General features: G+C 36.8%; 1 protein-coding gene and 1 pseudogene across 1 annotated transcript; one reads left to right on the top strand and one right to left on the bottom strand.

Moving 5' to 3' along the window:
• Nucleotides 1-2,973: 2,973 nt before the first annotated feature.
• Nucleotides 2,974-12,232, top strand: LOC139902915 (G-type lectin S-receptor-like serine/threonine-protein kinase CES101; annotated as a pseudogene).
• A 2,786-nt stretch (nucleotides 12,233-15,018) lies between these two features.
• Nucleotides 15,019-18,175, bottom strand: LOC139898521 (4-coumarate--CoA ligase-like 6). The gene is made up of 6 exons (XM_071881274.1): nucleotides 17,108-18,175; nucleotides 16,840-17,029; nucleotides 16,611-16,756; nucleotides 16,444-16,511; nucleotides 15,802-15,904; nucleotides 15,019-15,386 (listed from the first exon to the last, which is right to left on the bottom strand). Exons 1-6 carry the CDS (start codon nucleotides 18,119-18,121, stop codon nucleotides 15,273-15,275), a joined length of 1,635 nt encoding a protein of 544 aa, XP_071737375.1. The 5' UTR covers nucleotides 18,122-18,175; the 3' UTR covers nucleotides 15,019-15,272.
• Between the last annotated feature and the right edge of the window lie 3,525 nt (nucleotides 18,176-21,700).

Raw genomic sequence — 21,700 nt, 5'->3', positions numbered from 1 at the left:
TTTGGTGATTCTTTCGTATTTGGAATTTCGGTATTCGACATAAGGTACGGATATTCTAGGTGGTACTAGAATCACTTCGGTAAAATATTTCTTCTCAAAACTTTGTTTGAATTATTTATAAATCTTATTGGTATGACATGATTATTTGAAAAGTTGTTTTGTTTATTAATCTTTGAAGTGTACATATTATGATTTTCTACATATTTGGTGTACTAACGAAATAGCTAATTACATTTGTAGATTGGGGAAATTATAATATTTTAGTCTCTGAAAAATTGTGTCAAAATCGTGGCTCGAAAACCCAACCAATTTAGACCCGAAATCAGCCCACGATAGCTGGTGTTTCAGCCCCGAAACAACCCAAAAATTTTATGAAAACAGTCCCGAAAAGTCCCGAAATAACCCGGTAAAGAACGTGTGTGAGTGTGACGAGTGGTACGGTGATTCGTATCAAGTGTCCCTCATTCTATGTGGCTTTACATGTCCCGTTAAGTTATTTATAAGTTGTATATAGTTAAAGGGCTCAAAAAGTATGTAAATATGACTAGTGGCAAAAGTTAGACCTAACGGTTGGGTGGACACGTGATTTAAAAATAAAACTATGTGCCATTTTATATAACTTTTTAAGTATTTGTCAAACGATAAATATTCATGTTCATCTTATTAATTATTTATAAACATATTTTCAAGTCTTTTAATAACTTAAAAAGCATCGGGAATTTCGTAAGTATATATGGTAAAAACGGTTTCTTAAAATGTGTCTAAGAGTAACCTATCCATGGAGGTCCTGTGGGCGCATTATTGTGACACCAATAATGTGGCATCGACCGTAGCGGTGTATTTTATTTATCTACGGCGTCTCCTTTGATTACCTGGTGGTGGTTCGAGCTCTTTGTTATTTTGTTATTATAAGAGGCGTATGGATCGATTCTAGCTATTTTGTTTTGACTGTGGACGTTTATCGTGTCATACGAAACGTCACCGATATGAATGATTAGTGGAGTAGCTACCCTATGGTTTCATTTTGATACTTTGCTACATATTTGTTTTGACACTTAGTGCATTATTTTATGAGATTTAGATTACTCTTAGTACAACACTTTGATATATTGACATATATGATATTGTGGATATATACATATTCGTGCTTCGCTTTGAAAATAAGTTTCGTTGAAATAAGTCTATTTTAAAATTAAGCTTATGTTAAAATTGGTCTTTGCATGTCATACTATACTTCTGCGTTTGTTATATCCGTTCTCTGGCTTTGGCTCAGTCGTATATCTTTTTTCTTTCTTATACGACAGGTGATCAAGGGGCGTTGGGAACGAGGGAAGAGTGTAGACTTGAAGTGGACTTAGCACCTTTGCCTTAGAGATTTTCAAACTTTATTACTTGTAGTTTAATATCAGGTCCCTTTGAATTAGATTATGATTTGACTTTGAATAAGGTTAACGCCATTTTGTCTTTTGAGTTCCTTTTTTTATACAATTTATTAGAGCTTTGTAAGTTAGAGGCGTTACATTACACATTGGTGGATCATGACATCCAATCCAAACACAAGTAGATAACTATAAACTGATAACGAAATTAGTTAATGATATAATATTTCGTTACCGATTTAAATACAAATTGAGATAAATTTTACTATACCGGATAACCATGACAACCACAGAATCGTCGACCTAGATTTCGATCCGAACACGATGTTTAGATAACAGCAAGTTGACCACATTAAAATCTAACCATTTTCATTTTAAAATTATAATAATTACTCCCTCCGTCCCATCTTAAATGTTCACTGTTGACTTTTTAAAGTCTTTCTTTATCAACTTTAACATTAAATATTTATATTTTGTTATATGATCTTTGATGAAAAGTATATGAATGGAAACAAATTTAAAGATCAATTCATTCATATAATTTTCATCAAATATTATATAGCACAAATAAAAATATTTACGGTCAAAGTTGACAGAGAAAAGACTTTGAAAAATCAACAGTGAAAACTTAAGATGGGACAGAGGGATTAGTATATTAGTATTATTGTTATCTATGTTGTTCTTTATTATATAGAACTTGAGGAAAAAAAAATCCACATACCCCTTTTTGCGGCGATATGCATTGGTAATGACGTTTAAGGGGGGAAAAACAAGCGGTAACAATCTTGGAGTGAAAAATTCAGCGCAAAAAACACCGCGACGGGTATTTGTGGCGAGGTTGGCACCGCAATTGCGTTTTCAACGTTTGACCAACTATAAAATAGAGAAGAAAGACGAGGTCCTCAAAAAGTATCGCCGTAATTGCAAGGTGGACCCCGTGGCTAGTCAAAGAGTTAAAATTTTTATCGTTTAGCGTGTTTTATTGCGGCGAGAATGCATCGCCGCAAATGTCTTCGTCACCCGTCCTCTTTTTTCTTGTAGTGATGGTCGACCAGCTGAGAAGTAGTCAACAATGACTTTTCACTTCTGATGGCTAAAATGCCTTCATCCAGTCACAACTCTTTCATTAATTAATGTTACATGTTCAATATATTCATATACAACCTTAATTATATATGTATTAGATGTAGGTTAGGTGGTGTGTACGTTTGTATTTTCAATTTCATTTTCAACGCGCTAGCTCTCTTTCAATCATTGTACTCGTCCTGTGTGTAGGACGATAAGAGCGAGCCCTTACAATTTCAATCATTGTCGTTTGTATGTTCCACCGGATCTTTTTGATCTTTATATATATATATATATATATATATATATATATATATATATATATATATATATATATATATATATATAATTAATATTTTCGCTGAAAAAAAAAATATATACAACCTTAATAATGCACCTACAGTTAAGTTGAATATCTTACACGAATATGTGCAACCAAGTCTTCTTAACATTAAATGTACTAATCAACAAAATTTCAAATTCAAATATATATAGCAGTATCAAAATCTTTGTTCGATTATTAATAAAAATGATTACTCTCATCATCTTCACAATTCTTTGTACTAACTTTATCATAAATTGTGTTCCGGCCACGGCTGTTTCATCTATTAAACTTAACGACAAACTAAACTTTAGTTCACAACTAGTTTCCCCTGGTAACAATTTCACATTAGGATTTTTCACCATTCCCACTACAAACCACATTTATTTAGGAATTTGGTACACAAACGACGATCAATCGTCAAAAGTATGGGTAGCCAATCCATCTACACCGATCATATCAAGTTCTAGCGTCCTCATGATCAATCCCGACACTGGAAAACTAATCATCGCCATTGAAACAACGACACTTTTTAATGTCTCCGATAATAAGTCTGTTTCTAGTACTAATCTGACCGCATACCTTGACGATGATGGTAATTTTCAGCTGAAGAATGAAACCAACAACAAAATTCTATGGCAGAGTTTTGATCATCCAACCAGTGTACTTTTACCAGGTATGAAACTCGGGTCAGATCTCAAAACGGGTCGAAAATGGACCCTAACTTCATGGTTGAGCGACGAAACTCCATATCCAGGTGTGTTCACTTTAACCTGGGAAGCCACTGAAGAAGCATATCAGAAATTAGTAATTCGACGACGAGGCCAGCCTTACTGGACCAGTGCAAACCTAAACAGTGAAAATTGTCCGTATATTTCGTTATTTAACGGGCCAAATAGTCTGTACCATTACAATCTAAGTTATGTGTACAATAACGAAGAAAGGTACTTCGGTTATAATCTTAACGAACTAGTAGATGATGCTCAACCCATGTGGTATTTAACTCCACTAGGCGAAATAATGGACGGTTATATGAACATAAACTTATATTGGACACCCGAATTCTGTTATGGGTATGAGTCTGGTAGTAGTGGGTGTGTGGCAGATTCGAGTTTACCTCGATGTAGGAGCAATAAGAACGAAAAGTTTAGCAAAATGAACGGGTATTTTGACCCGGAATACAACCGATTGTATGATTATAATTCGAGTTTAAGTATTAGTGATTTTATGGATAGGTGCTGGAAAAATTGCAGCTGTGTGGGATTTGCATCAGCTCATATTAACAAAACTGGGTGTACTATATGGACAGGAAACAAATCAGCTAATAACTTTACGATCGATCCACAGGGGAGATTTGGGTTGACATATGTGCTTATATCTCCACACCCAAGTGAAGGTACTAATCTTAATCGGTTAATTATATGTAAGTAATTTTTGGGTTCGTTAGTATTCGTTCTATTGATGTATTCTTTGGGTTCTTAATGCGTCTAGACTGTAATTTAACATCTAAACTCTCTGTAATCTCATCTCATTTCATTGATTAATTACAACATACAACGAGGATATATATAGACCCGAGCACTGCCCAATAAATGCACCAACACAACTAACTACATTAATTACACCGACTCAACTAACTACATTAATTGCACCGACTACCTACTAACATTAAATGTGTATACGTATGTCTTATGCATTGTAACACTCCCCCTCAAGCTGGAGCATAGATAATGATCATGTCCAGCTTGTCACAAAACTGACGGATGCAATTTCCAGGTAATGCTTTGGTGAATAAGTCAGCCAACTGTTCATTACTTTTGATATGGGGTGTTTGAATAATTCCTTCTTCTAACTTTTCTCGAGTAAAATGACAGTCAACTTCAATATGTTTGGTCCTTTCGTGGAAGACGGGGTTGCTTGCAATATGAATGACTGCTTTGTTATCACACCATAAATTCATTGGTTTGGACTGAGCAAAAGCAATCTCGCTAAGAAGATTACGAACCCAAATAAGTTCACAAGTTGTCTGGGCCATGGCTCGATACTCAGATTCCGCACTTGAACGAGATACCACATTTTGTTTCTTACTTTTTCAAGATACAAGATTTCCTCCAACAAAGACACAATAACCAGTTGTAGATCGTTTAGTTGCAGGATCACCATTATAATCAGCATCAGAAAATCCCTCGATAGTATGGTGACCACGATTCTGGTGTAAAAGACCACGACCAGGTGTACCTTTTAAGTACTTTAAGATATGAGTGACAGCATCCCAATGTGAGGTTCTCGGAGATGACAAGAACTGACTAACAACACTCACCGGGAAAGCAATATCAGGACGGGTGAGTGTAAGATAATTTAGCTTGCCGACAATCCTTCTATATTTATCTGGGTTCATAAGAAGTTCTCCTTCGTCAGTTTTTAACTTTATACTCGGTATCATTGGTGTTTCACAAGTTTTTGCATTAATCATCCCAGAATCACTCAGCACATCAAGACAATACTTTCTCTGAGATAAGAAAATACCTCTTTTATTTCGAGAGACTTCAATACCGAGAAAATATTTCAAAGGACCAAGGTCCTTCGTTTGAAATTGAGTACTTAAGAATGTTTTTAACCTGTGAATTCCTTCTTTATCACTCCCAGTAATTACAATGTCATCCACATAAACAACAAGCAAGATGCACCCAGAGTTTGATGAAGCGAAGAATACGGAGTGATCATATGCGCTTCTTCTTAGGCCAAAGTTCCTAACTACCGCATTGAATTTTCCGAACCAGGCACGAGGAGATTGCTTCAAACCATAAATTGCTTTTCGCAATTTGCATACTTTACCAAACTCCCCCTGAGCAACAAACCCAGGTGGTTGCTCCATATAGACTTCTTCCTGCAAATCTCCATGTAAAAATGCATTCTTCACATCAAGTTGGTGAAGTGTCCATTGATATGTAGCAGCTAAAGAAATGAATAATCTGATAGATGTGAGTTTCGCAACAGGAGAAAAGGTCTCAGAATAATCCACCCCATATGTTTGAGCATAACCCTTAGCAACTAAACGAGCTTTCAACCGTGCCAAAGAACCATCAGGATTAACCTTTATCGTGAAGACCCACTTACAACCAATTGCCTTTTTAGAAACAGGTAAGTTAACTAATGCCCAAGTGCCATTATGATCGAGTGCATTCATTTCCTCAATCATAGCAGCACGCCATCCATAATGAGCCAAAGCTTCACCAACAGTTTTTGGAATGGAGACAGAGTCTAAAGTGGCAACAAAAGCACGAGAAGAGACGGACAATTTATCATAAGAGACAAAGGAAGCAATAGGGTAAGTACATTTACGTTTACCTTTTCGAAGAGCAATCGGTATATCAGAATCTGAATCGGAAGATTGAGTATCATGAATATTACTAGAAACATTGCTCAGTGACTCACCAGGAGGATCTACCGACGATGACTGTGGCTCAGGAGCGGACGATGATGTAGGACGGGGGCGTCGACTGTATACAAATTGAACATGGTCAATTTGTTCTGATGGTGTGGGATCTGGTGTGGGCTCTGGTGTGGGCTCTGGTGTGGGATCTGGTATGAGATCTGTTGTGAGATCTGGTATGGGATCTAGTGTAGGATCTGGTGTGGGTACTTTCATGCTATATCTCAATAAGTCATCACTCTCTTCATGATTGCGAGAAATGGATGTGGGAAAGAACGGTAATTCTTCTTGAAATGTGACGTCTCTGGAAACAACATAGCGTTGGAGAGTTGGTGAAAAACATCTATACCCTTTCTGAAGACGAGAGTATCCTAGAAAGACACATTTAATAGATTTAGGATCTAATTTGGTTAGGTGAGGTTGGGTGTCTCGAACAAAACAAGTACTACCAAATATCTTGGGCTCGATTGGAAACAAGGATTTTGTGGGAAATAAGATACTATATGGGATATCACTATTAAGAACTTCAGACGGCATGCGATTTATAAGAAAACACGCAGTTGATACGACGTCAGCCCAAAAAGGTTTTGGAACATTCATTTGAAATAATAGTGCTCGGGCCACCTCAAGGAGGTGTCTATTTTTTCTTTCCGCCACCCCATTTTGTGCTGGTGTATCAACACATGATGACTCATGCCGGATACCTTCTTGAAGCATATATGATTTAAATGACTCTGAGAGAAATTCTTTTGCGTTATCACTTCTCAGAGTTAGAACAGAAGTATGAAATTGTGTTTTTACTTCGGCAACAAAGGAACAAAAATGAGTAAACACTTCAGAGCGACTTTTCATTAAATAAAGTCATGTAACACGAGAGTAGTCATCAATAAAAGTAACAAAATATTTAAAACCAGATTTTGATGTCACAGAACACGGACCCCAAATATCAGAATGTACTAATTCAAATGGAGACGCAGCCCGCTTATTGACTCTAGGGCTTAAGTGGACTCGCTGATGCTTAGCGAACTGACAAGACTCACAATATAAAGAGGATAAACCGGAAAACTCAGAACATAGTTTCTTCAAATTCTGTAGAGAAGGATGACCTAACCAACAATGCACCATAAGAGGAGAGGATGACTTTGAGCATACTAATGACCTGGGAATTTTTGTTGTAGTTTCAAGTATGTAAAGTCCATCAGATACCCGTCCTTTACCAATAATCTGTTTCGTCGAGAGATCCTGAAAGATACAAGAGTCAGGAAACAGTAAGGCTACACAATTTAAGTCACGAGTAAGTTTGCTGACGGATAGCAGGTTAAGTGAGAAATTGGGTAGACATAAAACGGATGATAAAGATATAGATGGAGTGAGGTTGATAGTGCCGGAACCAAGGACAGGGGAGGTGGTACCATTTGCAATTGTGACATAAGATGAGTGGGTATTGAAGTTAGAGTAAAGATGGTTATTACCTGTCATATGATCTGAGGCACCAGAATCAATGACCCATTTGGAGGCTGATGATAAGAGACATGTGTCATTACCTGTTTCGGCAAAAGCAACAGTTGAAGTAGTAGGTTTCGCAGATTCTTTCAATCGTGTATATTCAGCATGCTCGTTGGCAGAGATAGTGACTGTGGAGGAAGATGCAGCATGTGCTGAGAGATTATTCCTCATAATTTGAGTTTGCAATTTCTTGCAATATCGTTTAGTATGTCCAAGTTCATGACAATAAAAACACTCCACACTAGAATTAGTGGGTTCTTACGTTATTCTATCAGCATGGCCTCCTCTTGAACTTCCTCGATAACTTCCTCGATAGCTTCCCCGATAGCCTCCACGAGACCTCCCTCCTCCTCCTCTAAATCCTCCACGACTGACAAGAGCAGTGTTGTGCTCAGAAACATGAGTTGTTTTAACATCCTCGTGACGGAGGACACGAGCAAACGTTTCTTGAAGAGAGGGAATTGTAGACTCGTTCAAAAACTGGGACTTAATAGCATCATGTTCTGGTCGTAAACCAGTTAGAAAGCTCATGACCGCTATTTGCTCCCGTTGTGTCTGCATAGTCTTAATATCAGCACTCAAAGGCATCACAGAGTTAAACTCCTCATATATTTTCTTAAATTCCATAACATAAGCCATTAAAGATCGATCGTGTTGTTCACCGCGATGAAAAGATTTGCACACATTAAATATTCTAGAGATATTGCTCTTTCCAAAATATAGAAAATCGTGATACTCCATAAGCTCTTTTACATATTCACAATGATTTACCAAAGAAGTAACCGAAGATTCAATGGAATTCATAATTTGAAGAAAGAGTCTGGCATCATTTTGTAGCCACAGATCCCGTGTATCATCTTTAGGAGGTTCGGAAGTAAGATGAGAATCTTTTCCCATGCTCCTAAGATATACACGGATTGTCTTACTCCATTCAAAGAAGTTAGACCCATTAATTTTTTTGTCGGTTAAGCGAGCTGCAATAGGAATAGTCTCGCTTAAATTACCATCTATTTTCTTTTCATCGCTCATTTTTTTAAAAATAAAATTAAATTAAAATATAGCTTAAACTAAAAAATACGGATAAAAACAAGTTTAAGCTGTTTGGTAATTAAATATCTGACTCCACTTTGGTAGTGGATATAATAGAGAACCAGACAGAGAAAAAGCAATCGACCTTTTTCTTTCTCCTCCTTTTTTTTTTCTTCAACTAACAATCGGAGTAATATTCCAGAAACGAGCAATCGGAGTAATATTCCAGAAACGAGCAATCAGAGTAACGAGGCTGACGATCGGACAAGAAAACCGGCGGTGGAGGGTGATCCACGCGCCCTCACGCGCCGGCGAGTGGCGGCGACAGGTGGTGATAGGCGGCGCGTGGGGTGACTTACGGCTGTCGGAAGTTTTTCATTTTTTTCAGAAATTCAATTCGGGACCTTCTGGGACGTTTGGCGGGGGTGGTGAGATCTGAAAGTGACTTCGAAATGTTTCAATTTAGAGACAGAAGTGGTGGCTGCGGGTTGGGCTGCGGGTAGTTATGGTGGTGGTGGTTACTTACAGACTAGACTCAAACACTCATAGCTACGCTCTGATACCATGTAATTTAACATCTAAACTCTCTGTAATCTCAACTCATTTCATTGATTAATTACAACATACAACGAGGATATATATAGACCCAAGCACTGCTCAATAAATGCACCAACACAACTAACTACATTAATTACACCGACTCAACTAATTACATTAATTGCACCGACTACCTACTAACATTAAATGTGTATACGTATGTCTTATGCATTGTAACATAGACATTACCCGCATTTAGGCACCAGTTGTTGCTGGCGTTTTTCTACTTCTCGTTTGCATTGGTCTAGTTTGGTATCTTAAGTGGAAAAAGCTTAGACAAGAAGGTATGTACGACTTGATATTAATGAGGAATACAAACCGGCGCTTCGCTGCGGGGTTGTTTCGGTCGGTTAGCAGTTGGTTAATTGGACGTTTAAAAAATAACGTAAGAGAAAAAAAAGTTTGTAAATAAAAAGGGAAAAAAAATATAAAAAAAAAAACAATAAAATAAAAATAAAAATAAAAAAGCCAAATTACCAAATTACCCTAGAAGTTGGTAAATGTTATACATTAAGTTTATAACTTTGCTAACTTATTAGTGATGATTGCGATTGTAGAGGAGATGTGCGAAAAATATTTTCTCGAGTTGATGTCTTCAGAGAGTTCTAATAGTGGATGTAATGTGAAAAACAACAGCAGAAAAGGAAGTGATATAATGGTGTTTACCTTTGCTTCAATAGTTGTTGCGACAAATGATTTCGCAATTGAAAATAAGCTTGGACAAGGTGGTTTTGGACCTGTTTATAAGGTATTTTTCAGTTTTCATACAATAATTAGTAGTACTTCTTTTTATGCAAAATGACTATACAAGACCTAATAAGTGCAAATTGAAACAGGGGAAACTTAGCGACGAAACAGAAATTGCAGTTAAAAGGCTATCTAAAACATCTGGTCAAGGACTCATGGAATTCAAGAATGAACTCATACTTATTGCCAAGCTTCAACATACAAATCTTGTACGGGTTCTAGGTTGTTGCGTTCGTGAAGAGGAGAAGATGTTAATTTATGATTACATGCCCAACAAGAGTTTGGATATCTTTCTTTTCGGTAAGAACAAAAATTGCATTTCTATCATGATTTGAAACTTGATACAAGATTATTATGTAAGTTCTAAACTTTTGAATAGATGAAACCAGGAAGGTGCTATTAGACTGGCCGAAACGATGGAATATTATCGAAGGAATTGCTCAAGGCTTGCTTTACTTGCATAAATATTCGAGAATGATAGTCATTCATAGAGATCTTAAAGCTAGTAATATTTTGTTAGATGAAGTTATGAACCCCAAAATCTCTGATTTTGGTATGGCCAGAATTTTCAAACAAAATGAGACCGAAGCAATGACCAACAAGGTGGTTGGAACATAGTAAGAACGCTTCTTCTTTCTAATCTTAAACAAGTTCTAAGGTTCTTGCTTGTTCGGGTAATCCGGGAGGGCGAGTAATCTAACCCTCATACTCTACAGTACGCAACCCTTCCCTCGCAACCCAAAGATTCGAACATGAGACCTCTTGCAAAGATGTCAGAGCCCAACCGCTGAATTTGGGATAATAGTTTTACTACATTTTTGGAGTGTCCCAAAAAAGAAAAATTTCTTCGGCTTTAACTTTTATCTTTATCTTTATTACATAACACATGTATATAAGCCATAAGCTCTCAGGGTTTTTCAATCCGGGTTACCGGGAGGGTGACTAATCAAACCCCATACTCCACTATACACGCAACCTATCATGAATACTTCTTAGTTGTTTCCAACCGTTCCCTCGTCACCCCATGATTCAAATCTGAGACCTCTTGCAAGTATGTCAGGGCCACCCATTGGGCTACCTTGAATTGGCTATAACACATGTATAAGTAATATCAATTCCAATATGAAAATTCATATACTACATGTCTCCAGTAGTTGCATGTCTCTGGAGTATGCAATGGAAGGGACTTTTTTTTTTTCCTTACATAACACATGTGTACGACCAACGAGCTAATAGTTGAGTGGTACCTGTTGTCTAATTGTCTTAGAAGCTGGAGCCCGCTAGTACCCGTTGCACTGGAAGCTGGGTTCGCTATGTGTAAGCCTTTGAAAATATGGGTGCAGAATTCGTGGCAAGAATTTACACCTTTTGCCTCAATGGGATTCCCCTAGAACATGTCACATAGTGTGTAATTAGTAGATGTATTCTATAGGCATCCGACTCTTACGGGTTGGGTTAGTGGGTTTCTATAGGAAACATTGTCCGTGTTGATCTACACGTTTTGGAAATACATGTATATGTAATATCAATATTAATGAGTAAATTCAAATACTACATGTGTGCAGTGGTTACATGTCTCCGGAGTATGCAATGGACGGGACTTTTTCAGTGAAATCTGATGTTTTCAGCTTCGGAGTCTTAATTCTGGAAATTGTGGGTGGAAGAAGAAATACTACATTTACACATCTTGAGAGGACAGTCAATCTAATTGGATATGCAAGTCTTTTTATAATACTTTTCTACATCTGATTATATATGTACTTGGTACTCAATTGCCTTCAAAAAGTAAAAGTATAATAACATCAGATATCATGAATTATTTAAAGATTCCCAAATGGTTTTAGGCATGGGAGTCATGGCGAAAAGGGGATGCATTGGAATTGAAAGATCCAACACTAGCGGATACTTGTGTTGTAGAACAATTGCTGAGGACTATTCATGTTGCCTTGCTTTGTGTACAAGAAAACGCAATGGACAGACCAGTGATGTCAGAAGTGATATCTATGCTTAGTAATGATACTTTGTTGTTACCTGACCCAAAACGTCCAGCATTCTTCTCTGGCAGAACTAGATGTAAAGTGAGTTCGGTTGAAAAAAAAATTAAGGGATGATTCAGTAAACAACATAACCATTACAGAGATGAACGCTCGATAGCATATACTAAATATTATTACGGATGCAGTATATATATTCGACTTATTATATCATATCTATTATATCTATTATCCTAACAGCACTAAAGCAGTTGAGATAATAAGAAAATGTTTTCATGATGATGACATTAGCCACTTACTGGCGTTTAGACGATGGCCATGATTATGTTTGGGATAGTCTATTACTCTATTACACAAGGGGCTGTTTAATAATAAATTGTCACCTATAGAAGTTATATATCATTGGCCAATCTGATAAAAAAAAAAAAAGTAAATGATACAGACTTGAAGTTAAAAGTAACCCTGGATTTTTACATTTAATGGTGAAATAGTCACACAAGAAGTTGGCTCGAACCATTTTAAAACATCATGATCTTTCTAAACCGATACTGCTTCCTTTTAGCCTTTCCCATAGTGATCTCTGATAAGTGGCAACAGAAACCCTTTTAAGAGCCCTATCATTGCGGGTTTTAAGCATCTAAATTTTGCCTCTTCTAAAACCTCCACAAATTCAGGATCATCACACAAGTATCAAACACTCCATCTCGGGTTTATCAATCATATCCACCATGTGATTTTCTAATGCGACATCTGCAGTCTGTTGTTTATTCAAAACTGTAGTAATCCAATATCCAACACGTTTTAATTCGTCTCCAAATCCATAACCAACTATTAGAGTTGTAATATCTCTTGCAACATTTCTATACTTTTCCTTGTTCATGGAGTATATGCGACTTAAAAACACTAATAAAAACCTTATTTTTCAGTAAAAGAAATTTTTTTAGGTAATTTTTTTTTTAAATCCAGATGGAGCGGGTGCCCCTACATGTCTCTACAATATTCCGCCCCTACCTTTGACTATCTCGCATGTTCAACTTGGCTCATCTGTTTTGTGTGTTCATGCTCGTGAATTCGGTTAAAATAAAATTCTCATTGTAATATGTCTTAGTCCCACAAATACGACATTTATATCGATCAACCGATCTCAGTAAGTTAACTCAAAGCATTAACAACATTGCCTCCTCTATGACTCCTTAACAAGTTCTGTAAACCAAACAACACAGGATCTAAAAACAAACCTCACCTAGGCATTTTAACAAACACTTTATGGGCATCACTGGTGATGCAACAATGGCTTCCACTTCGTATACAATACAGCATAATCCCTGAATTCCACAATTTCATGTGCCCGCTTTGTAAGGTTCACATCGAGACAATTGACCATATCCTAATTGAATGCAAGTTTTCCACGCTTACACGGGCTCTACTACTAAAATGGTGGGGTTTTTCATCGTTTAACATTAATTTGATTGAAGATGCATTTAACAAAGATTCGGGTCCTGTTTAGGGCGTTTTCCTTTGAAAAACGACTTCGTTTCTATATGAGTTTTAGTTTTTTCACAAAAAAAAAAAAAAAGAGATTCGGGTACTGTTAATTCTGAGATTGTGTATCAGACTTAACTTCATGAAGTTTTTGCCTATCCCACATCGGTTGAATGATGATGAACAGAGAGAAGGAAGTTTGGCTATAAATTGAAAGATGAAATACTTGATACGTGGGCCATCAGCTTATTCGATATTAATTTAATTTTTTATTTTTATTTTTATGTAGGAAGACCCATTACACTAGCTGGCTAGTGGGGGTGTTGCACTACCACCCAGGCCTGACCTCCAATCTTTAGTTTAAGGTTTAAGTTTTTGATTGTGATCTAAAACCTCAATCGCAATTCTTTTATTGTTTAATTGTTTGAGCCTTAAAAAGTTAGCCACTTGCGCATGCTAAGCAACATTATTTTCCTAATGTAGTTTGGTTAACACATGTGCTAGTTAAGGTTTCGGTCTGTATCATAGTATCACACCTGTTGAATAAGATTTTCCTTTCGGTGCTTATTTTACTTTTATCAGTGAATGTAAGACTCCTTCTAACTGTCCGTCAGAACCATTCTGTCGGTTTATAAGGCGAAACTGACGAAAACTGACAGAATAGAATATAATGGGGCGTCAGTTTCGTCAGTTAGGGGCGTCGGTTGGGCCTATGACGCAAAAAAAAAGGTCAGATCCACCTGTCTTGTTATGATTGGCCGTTCGCTGAATGTAACACTGAACTGCTGAAGGACATGAAAGAGTGAGGACATAGTTTTGAAAGCATTAAAGCTATAGTTTTGAGACAACAAAAAGCTAGCATTGAGGACATAGTTTTGAAAGCAAGACAGAGGGGAGGACATAGTTATGAATCAAATGGCGCTTTTGTGTTGTTGGCTTTTCTGTATGTATCTGTACTTATTGTTTCGGTTGCTGTGACACTTCGTAGTGTTGAAAATGACAAGGAAAAAGAGTAGGTACTTGCTTGTAGTTGATATTTATTGAATGACAGTTAAGGGTTGTCCTTATTGTCGTTTATGTTTGTCTAGATTTGGTTAGAAAAAGTAAATACATACGCGAAAGACGTAACTAGAAAAACTGGGGAGGATTTGGAAGTCGAGTATATTGGTTGCGGAAGATGTAATTAGGATGATTCGACCTATTTATTTTTTTATTTTTTTTTCGAAAAAACGAATACTATAAATACGAGAGCCCATTTCTCGAAAAAGAAAAGAAGTAACAAGGATACAAGTATATAAGCGACCTGGCTCAAGAAAAGGAAAAAAACCAGACTAACAACCACAAGAAAACCAAACGAAACAAACAAAACCTTAGCCGAGACGCTAACTTTCGACCTATTAATAGACTGACCTTGTGATGCGGTATATTGATTTCGTACGTAGATTTAAGGAAAAAAATGTGAATAAATTGATTTTCATGGTATCACGGGTTATACAACCGACATGATTCAAATCGAACCCTAATGTCTATATGAATTTTCTCGACTACAGTGAACGTATTCTGTAAACAAAAATACACTGCACAAACAAAAATAATAACCAGCCGCAGACCAAAATATAGTAAACGTATTCTGTAAACATAAATACAGTGAACGTATTCATTTGCTTATTGCTTCTTGAAATGGGGTTCGTGTTGCTGATTGAAGAAAGAATAACACATCAAAGTCTTGAGTATAACTTGTCTTTTAGTTTCCTTCGTAGAATCTTTCCGGCTGCAGATCTTGGTATCACATTCGTGAAAATCACTCTTCTCACCTTCTTGTATGGCGCCACCTGTCACATTTTCGATCGATAGCATACGTATAGGTTGTAGCCGTTAGTTATTTAAATACTGGCTCATAATTTATGTATATTATTGCTGCAGAAGTAGCAATTTTGACCCATTTTCCTATAAATGAATATATTTGGGTTATGTTTGGGTCTAATGGGTTAAGCAAAAGGATGAAACTTAGAAGGGAAACATGTCAAAAAGAGCAAATGGGTTTAAAATCACTGAAGTGTATTCAATGCATGAAAATATACTACTCCCTAATTTACTTTATTAGAGAAATCCGAATATTATTTAAATTCAAATTATAAATATATTTTATTTTATCAAACGTCACGATAATAATTTGACTGAAATTTAAAAGTAGGATAAAAAGATGTGGGGTTGACCTGACCAATTTTGACCCAAATTGACACCTACCTGTTTTGCTACAAAGTCAATCACGCTGGACTCAGAAACTTCAATTCCCGGCCTCTTCGTTACAAACGCAACAGGAACCTCTCCGGCTTCCTCATCCCGGGCTCTGCATGATAAACAGAATCAGGTAAAACCCACAATTTCCAAATGAAATGAAAAAAGAATATAAATTTAATAACTAATTGCTTGCTTGGAGTAATAAATCAGCACCCATGGTGATGTCATCTTTTGTCAACAAGTGGATGCTATATTTAACTTTCTACAATCATGTATACTTCCAAGAAGTAGATGATAACTACCAAGAACTTAATGCAAAAAAGTACAAAGGGAAAAATATTGGAGCTATATAAGAAAGAACAACATATTTGTCTATTTTGAGTTTGACAATTACACCTTACTGGTGGTAAAATAAAGACAGTTATAATTATAATATAATACATCCAATATTAACACTTGTACATATTTCATTTACTCACACGTATAATAGGAAAAGTTTACATCTTTATCGTTGATAACTATATATAATTTGACTTTCATTTAATCTATTCCAAAAAATTTCGGAAAATAAGCACATAAGGTTAATGCAAAAAAGTGAAGTCAGTCAACCATGACTTTAGTTGACTAATATTAAAAAGTCAAACTCACCCTGTTACTGCAGCATCAAGTATGGCTGGATGAGATGTTAGAACATCCTCTAAATCAGCTGGAGCTATCTGCATTTCCATACTTCAATCTTATTATTCATCACCATCATCAATAAATCAGTCAATTGTTTTCTATTAGTACCAAAATTTATTAACTAACTAGATTACCTGAAACCCTTTATACTTTATTATCTCTTTAACACGATCAACAATATACAAGTACCCATCTTGATCAAAGTAAACAATATCTCCCGTATGCAGCCAACCTTCGTTATCAATAGTCGATGAAGTTGCCCCCACATTATTCAGATATTCTACCAAAATTAGTACCCGTGACTCATGTTATTAAAACTCGAGGATAAAAAAGGAATATATCAAAGATCAAATTTAACTCTACCTTTCATTATAGCCGGTCCACGTAACCAAAGTTCACCGGTCTTTCCAGGTGGCAAATTCGACCCAGTCACCCAATCAACCACTTTAGCCTCCATATTTGGAGCCAATAGTCCAGCCGACGCATACTTATGCACGTCTCGAGTGTTGAATCCACGTGTCCCCACAGCCGTTGATTCACTCATGCCATAACCCTAAAAAGAAACACTCATTATCAACACTTATGCTAAAAGACCATTTTTGTCAACATTAAAAAAGCTAACTTTTTTTACCTGAATGAAATCAACATGAGGAAAACACTGCATAAACTCATATATAGTTCTGGTACTCAAAGGTGCAGCACCACACGAAACCTGCACCAAACTCATCAAACGTCTACCAAACAGACCTTTTCCGGCCTTAGTCAACGCACTCACCAATGGCGGTACACTCGGAACATGAGTCACCTTGTACGTATCTATACACCGCACCGTCTCATCAACACTATACTTCTTCATAACAACAATTTTAGTACCCAATGATAAAATCCCCATAGTAAATAATATAAGTCCATAAATATGAAACATAGGCACAACAGCCAAATACACATTATCCTCAGGTCGAACCTCATATTGCGAAGCTTCGAATCTCACAAACACCTCAACTCCAGATATCAAATTCTTATGAGTCAAAACGACACCTTTACTAGCACCAGTAGTACCAGATGAATACATAATAGCAGCAGTATCATCTTGCCTAATAACCGTCTGACGTAAAACCACATCATGATCGCCCGATATCAACTTAAAAAACATCGCAAATCGAGGTTCGTTTACATCATATGCAACGTTTTCGGGCACTGAAACCGGCTGAATTCGTACCGAGCTTAACTCATCAGCTCTATGACTCAAACAAAAGCCCACATTCACATGCAAACCAAGTGTTTGTTTTTTTACCTCAGAGAAACTACTCAACGGATTCATGGTAGTTACAACAGCACCAAGATATAAAACACCTAACAATATAACCGGGTAGTATATCGAATTCGGTAAAAGGATTAAAACGACATCACCTTTTGAAACACCCATGTTGTAATGAAGTCCAGTGGCTATAGATTTGACTAACGGTTCGAGTTCGTTGTACGATATCGAGAACCCGGATGCAGCATCAATGAGGGCTGTTGTGCCAGTGTGTTTACGTGAGAATATGAAGGAAACAATGTCCAGAAATGGGTCTGATGGAAGGGTGATTTGTGGGTGTTTGCTGGTGTATATACCAGTTTGATTGGAGAACCAGTTGTGAGACATGGGTCGGGTTTTTGAGATATGGAAACGGGTTGGGGAATCAATGTTATTTGAGGTTTGATTAGATATTGGAGAGTAGTGACAGAAGAAAAAGTTTTATGCTTTTACGGAGAACTGGATTCCCTCTATTTTTGATTTTTGAAGGACATTTGCTTTGTTTGTGCCTTTTTGTGGTATCAGCCTATCATATAAGTATAGGATAAAAAAAATTGTCCACATGTCATCTTGGGTCGGGTCGGGTCGGATGGGGGTTTTAAAACCGTCTAATTAATAAGTTAGGCAACAAATTAATTTGGGTCCCAATTTAATACATGAAAAAACAGGTAGTTATTGGTTTCAATCGATCATTTTGATGGATATAAGGTTTAGGTGAATAGTTATAACAAGTAGATAGGTTGGCCCGTGCGTTGGCGGCTTGGCTCGATTCGGGTGATACAATTTCTATTCATCAATTGTGGATCATATGCCCTATGTTATTTCCCGATGTGGTAGTTGATATTTCCCCCATCAATTTTACTCCTTCCACCACATTTTAAACCTCTTTCCCAAAATACCCTTGTAAATTACGGAGTACGGAGTAATTATTAAAGGCGTGGATTCACTATTCAAAGTTCTTCGATTCTCATTACCCTTTGTCTATCTTTTCCACTTTTTTCATCTACCAAATCAGTAACAACATCCCTAATCGTTTATTTTCATAATAAAATTGAAGATTACATCTACACTCACTCTATTATGAACACCCAGGTATTTATTTATTTGATGATATTGTTGAATTTTTCATTTATTTTCTACTCCGATCAATTAGTTGATGAGTTAGACTTTCACTAAAACCTTTAATTTGAGTCTAAGCTTGTTTGTAGTGCTCTGCTATCACTTTGATTTTCATATTGTTAATTTAGTAAGTTATAATATGATGCAATGTAATCTGCCATCACTTTGTTTGTGCTTTGCCTAATTTTACATTACTTTACTACCACTGATTAGTTGTATATTTCAAGTTAGTTGTTGTGTTGTGTTGTCATTGTTTGCTACTACTATTAACTTTAGTCTAGTGTATTTTTTTGACCTTGTGATTTTAATTTTGACCCAAAGTGTATGTTCAGTAGACACAAATATGGCTTCTGTTCGTTTAATTTATTAGATTGATACTTCTGTTCAATTTAATTTTAACTCAGCAGGTCAATGATGATGAAAAGTTGTATCTTGAGAGTTCTAAGTTTCAATCGCGTAATGAGTTAGTAAAGAGTGTGCGAGCATTTTATTTTAATAAAGGTTTTGGACTATCTATTTGTAACTCTAAAAAGGATACATTTGTACTTCTAAAGTGTGATCGGGGCGGTTCCTATCGAGATAGAAACGATGGTGGAGAAACAAGAAAACGGAGCACTGTGACTCGTTTGATTGATTGTCCCTTTAAAATAGAAGGACGAAAAGGATGGGATGGTATGTGGATATTTAGAACAAAATGCATGGGTTACATTAGGTGTTTATATAGGAAAAATTCAACGAGGAAACAACTTAACGAACAAGAAAACTCGGTTTTGGAAACTTTGACCGACCAGACCCCGATTCACGATCACGAGTCCTTGCCTACCAGAATTTTCGCGTTCGCGAGATATCATTCGAGGTCATCTTCCCCAGTCGTGAACTCTAATTTCCCTATCGCGAATCCTGTCTACTCCAATCTCGTGATCGCGAGTTTGAGCCTCGCGGTCGCGAGTTTCGTCTGCTCCTTTGTTTTGTTCAACCTTCTTTACTCAAACACCACGTTTTTCGAAGTGTTAAAGGCTGACTCGTTTAAAATTCAATTTTATTGCACACATGTAAAATAATCATATAGCGTGTACGAATGTACCATTAATAAATGTGCGACGTGCATTGTGTGATTGCCGAGAAAACCCAGTCATGACCGGGTTGTAGCCTATTTGTTTAACTAGAACTCTCGGACATTGCATCTCTCACGTCACACATGTGCATTGGACATGTCCGAAAAACTTTGGGCATGACCATGCCACAACCTGGAAATCCAAGTCACGCCCAGGTTATAACCCAGTCATGACCAAGGTTTCTCGTCGCACACGAGATTTCTCGTGTGATGTGCGACGTGTTAACTTTGTGGGCAATTTCGCATTTTTTCCGGAAAAGGTAAAACATCATATTCACTTGTAAAAAATGGTATCTTGCTTAGATTTTCTTTTAACTATATCTCCTATTGCCTTCAGTCTAGCTTATATGATGCTCCGTATTTGTTGTTGTTGTTAAATGACATTGAATTTTAAAAAATTGAGGTAGTTGGTTTTAGTGCTTACATTTCTCAAATTACTTTTTTCAACGTGGATGGGTCACCGTACTTTTTATAATTATGTGGTTGTCTTCCACTAAGAACCATTACTTCGTTTAAATTAATCAAGTGAAATGGCTATAAAACATTTCACTTTATAACAATCTTTTATAGTCAAACTGTGATGACCCTAAAATTTTTGACTTATTTAAACCAATTCTCTATACGATTTATTATTTTAACACGCTAAACAAAATCTGTTAGATTGAGTCTCAAAATTTTAGAACTGTTTCATATATACAATTACCTTTGATTACTCTCGACGATTCATGAACAATTATATGTATATATATATATATGTACAAGTAAAAACGACTTTCCTACAGTAAAACCCTAGTTGCTACAGTAAAAATGTTTGACGTGTTCTAAGGTCAAAGCTGAGCATCAGAAACCATCAGGTCTACTTCAACAACCCGAAATCCCGGAATGGAAATGGGAAAACATTACCATGGATTTCATCACTAAATTGCCAAGGACTGCAAGTGGTTTTGATACTATTTGGGTAATAGTTGATCGTCTCACCAAATCAGCACACTTCTTGCCAATAAGAGAAGATGACAAGATGGAGAAGTTAGCACGACTGTATTTGAAGGAAGTCATCTCCAGACATGGAATACCAATCTCTATTATCTCTGATAGGGATGGCAGATTTATTTCAAGATTCTGGCAGACATTACAGCAAGCATTAGGAACTCGTCTAGACATGAGTACTGCCTATCATCCACAAACTGATGGGCAGAGCGAAAGGACGATACAAACGCTTGAAGACATGCTACGAGCATGTGTTATTGATTTCGAAAACAGTTGGGATCGACATCTACCGTTAGCAGAATTTTCCTACAACAACAGCTACCATTCAAGCATTGAGATGGCGCCGTTTGAAGCACTTTATGGTAGAAAGTGCAGGTCTCCGATTTGTTGGAGTGAAGTGGGGGATAGACAGATTACGGGTCCGGAGATTATACAAGAAACTACCGAGAAGATCATCCAAATTCAACAACGGTTGAAAACCGCCCAAAGTCGACAAAAGAGCTACGCTGACATTAAAAGAAAAGATATAGAATTTGAAATTGGAGAGATGGTCATGCTTAAAGTTGCACCTTGGAAAGGCGTTGTTCGATTTGGTAAACGAGGGAAATTAAATCCAAGGTATATTGGACCATTCAAGATTATTGATCGTGTCGGACCAGTAGCTTACCGACTAGAGTTACCTCAACAACTCGCGGCTGTACATAACA

Source organism: Rutidosis leptorrhynchoides, chromosome 3 (genome assembly GCF_046630445.1).
Source record: "Rutidosis leptorrhynchoides isolate AG116_Rl617_1_P2 chromosome 3, CSIRO_AGI_Rlap_v1, whole genome shotgun sequence".
NCBI classification, from domain to species: Eukaryota; Viridiplantae; Streptophyta; class Magnoliopsida; order Asterales; family Asteraceae; genus Rutidosis; species Rutidosis leptorrhynchoides.
Note: the sequence above shows the minus strand (reverse complement) of the source record. Positions and strands in the feature narration are given on the sequence as shown.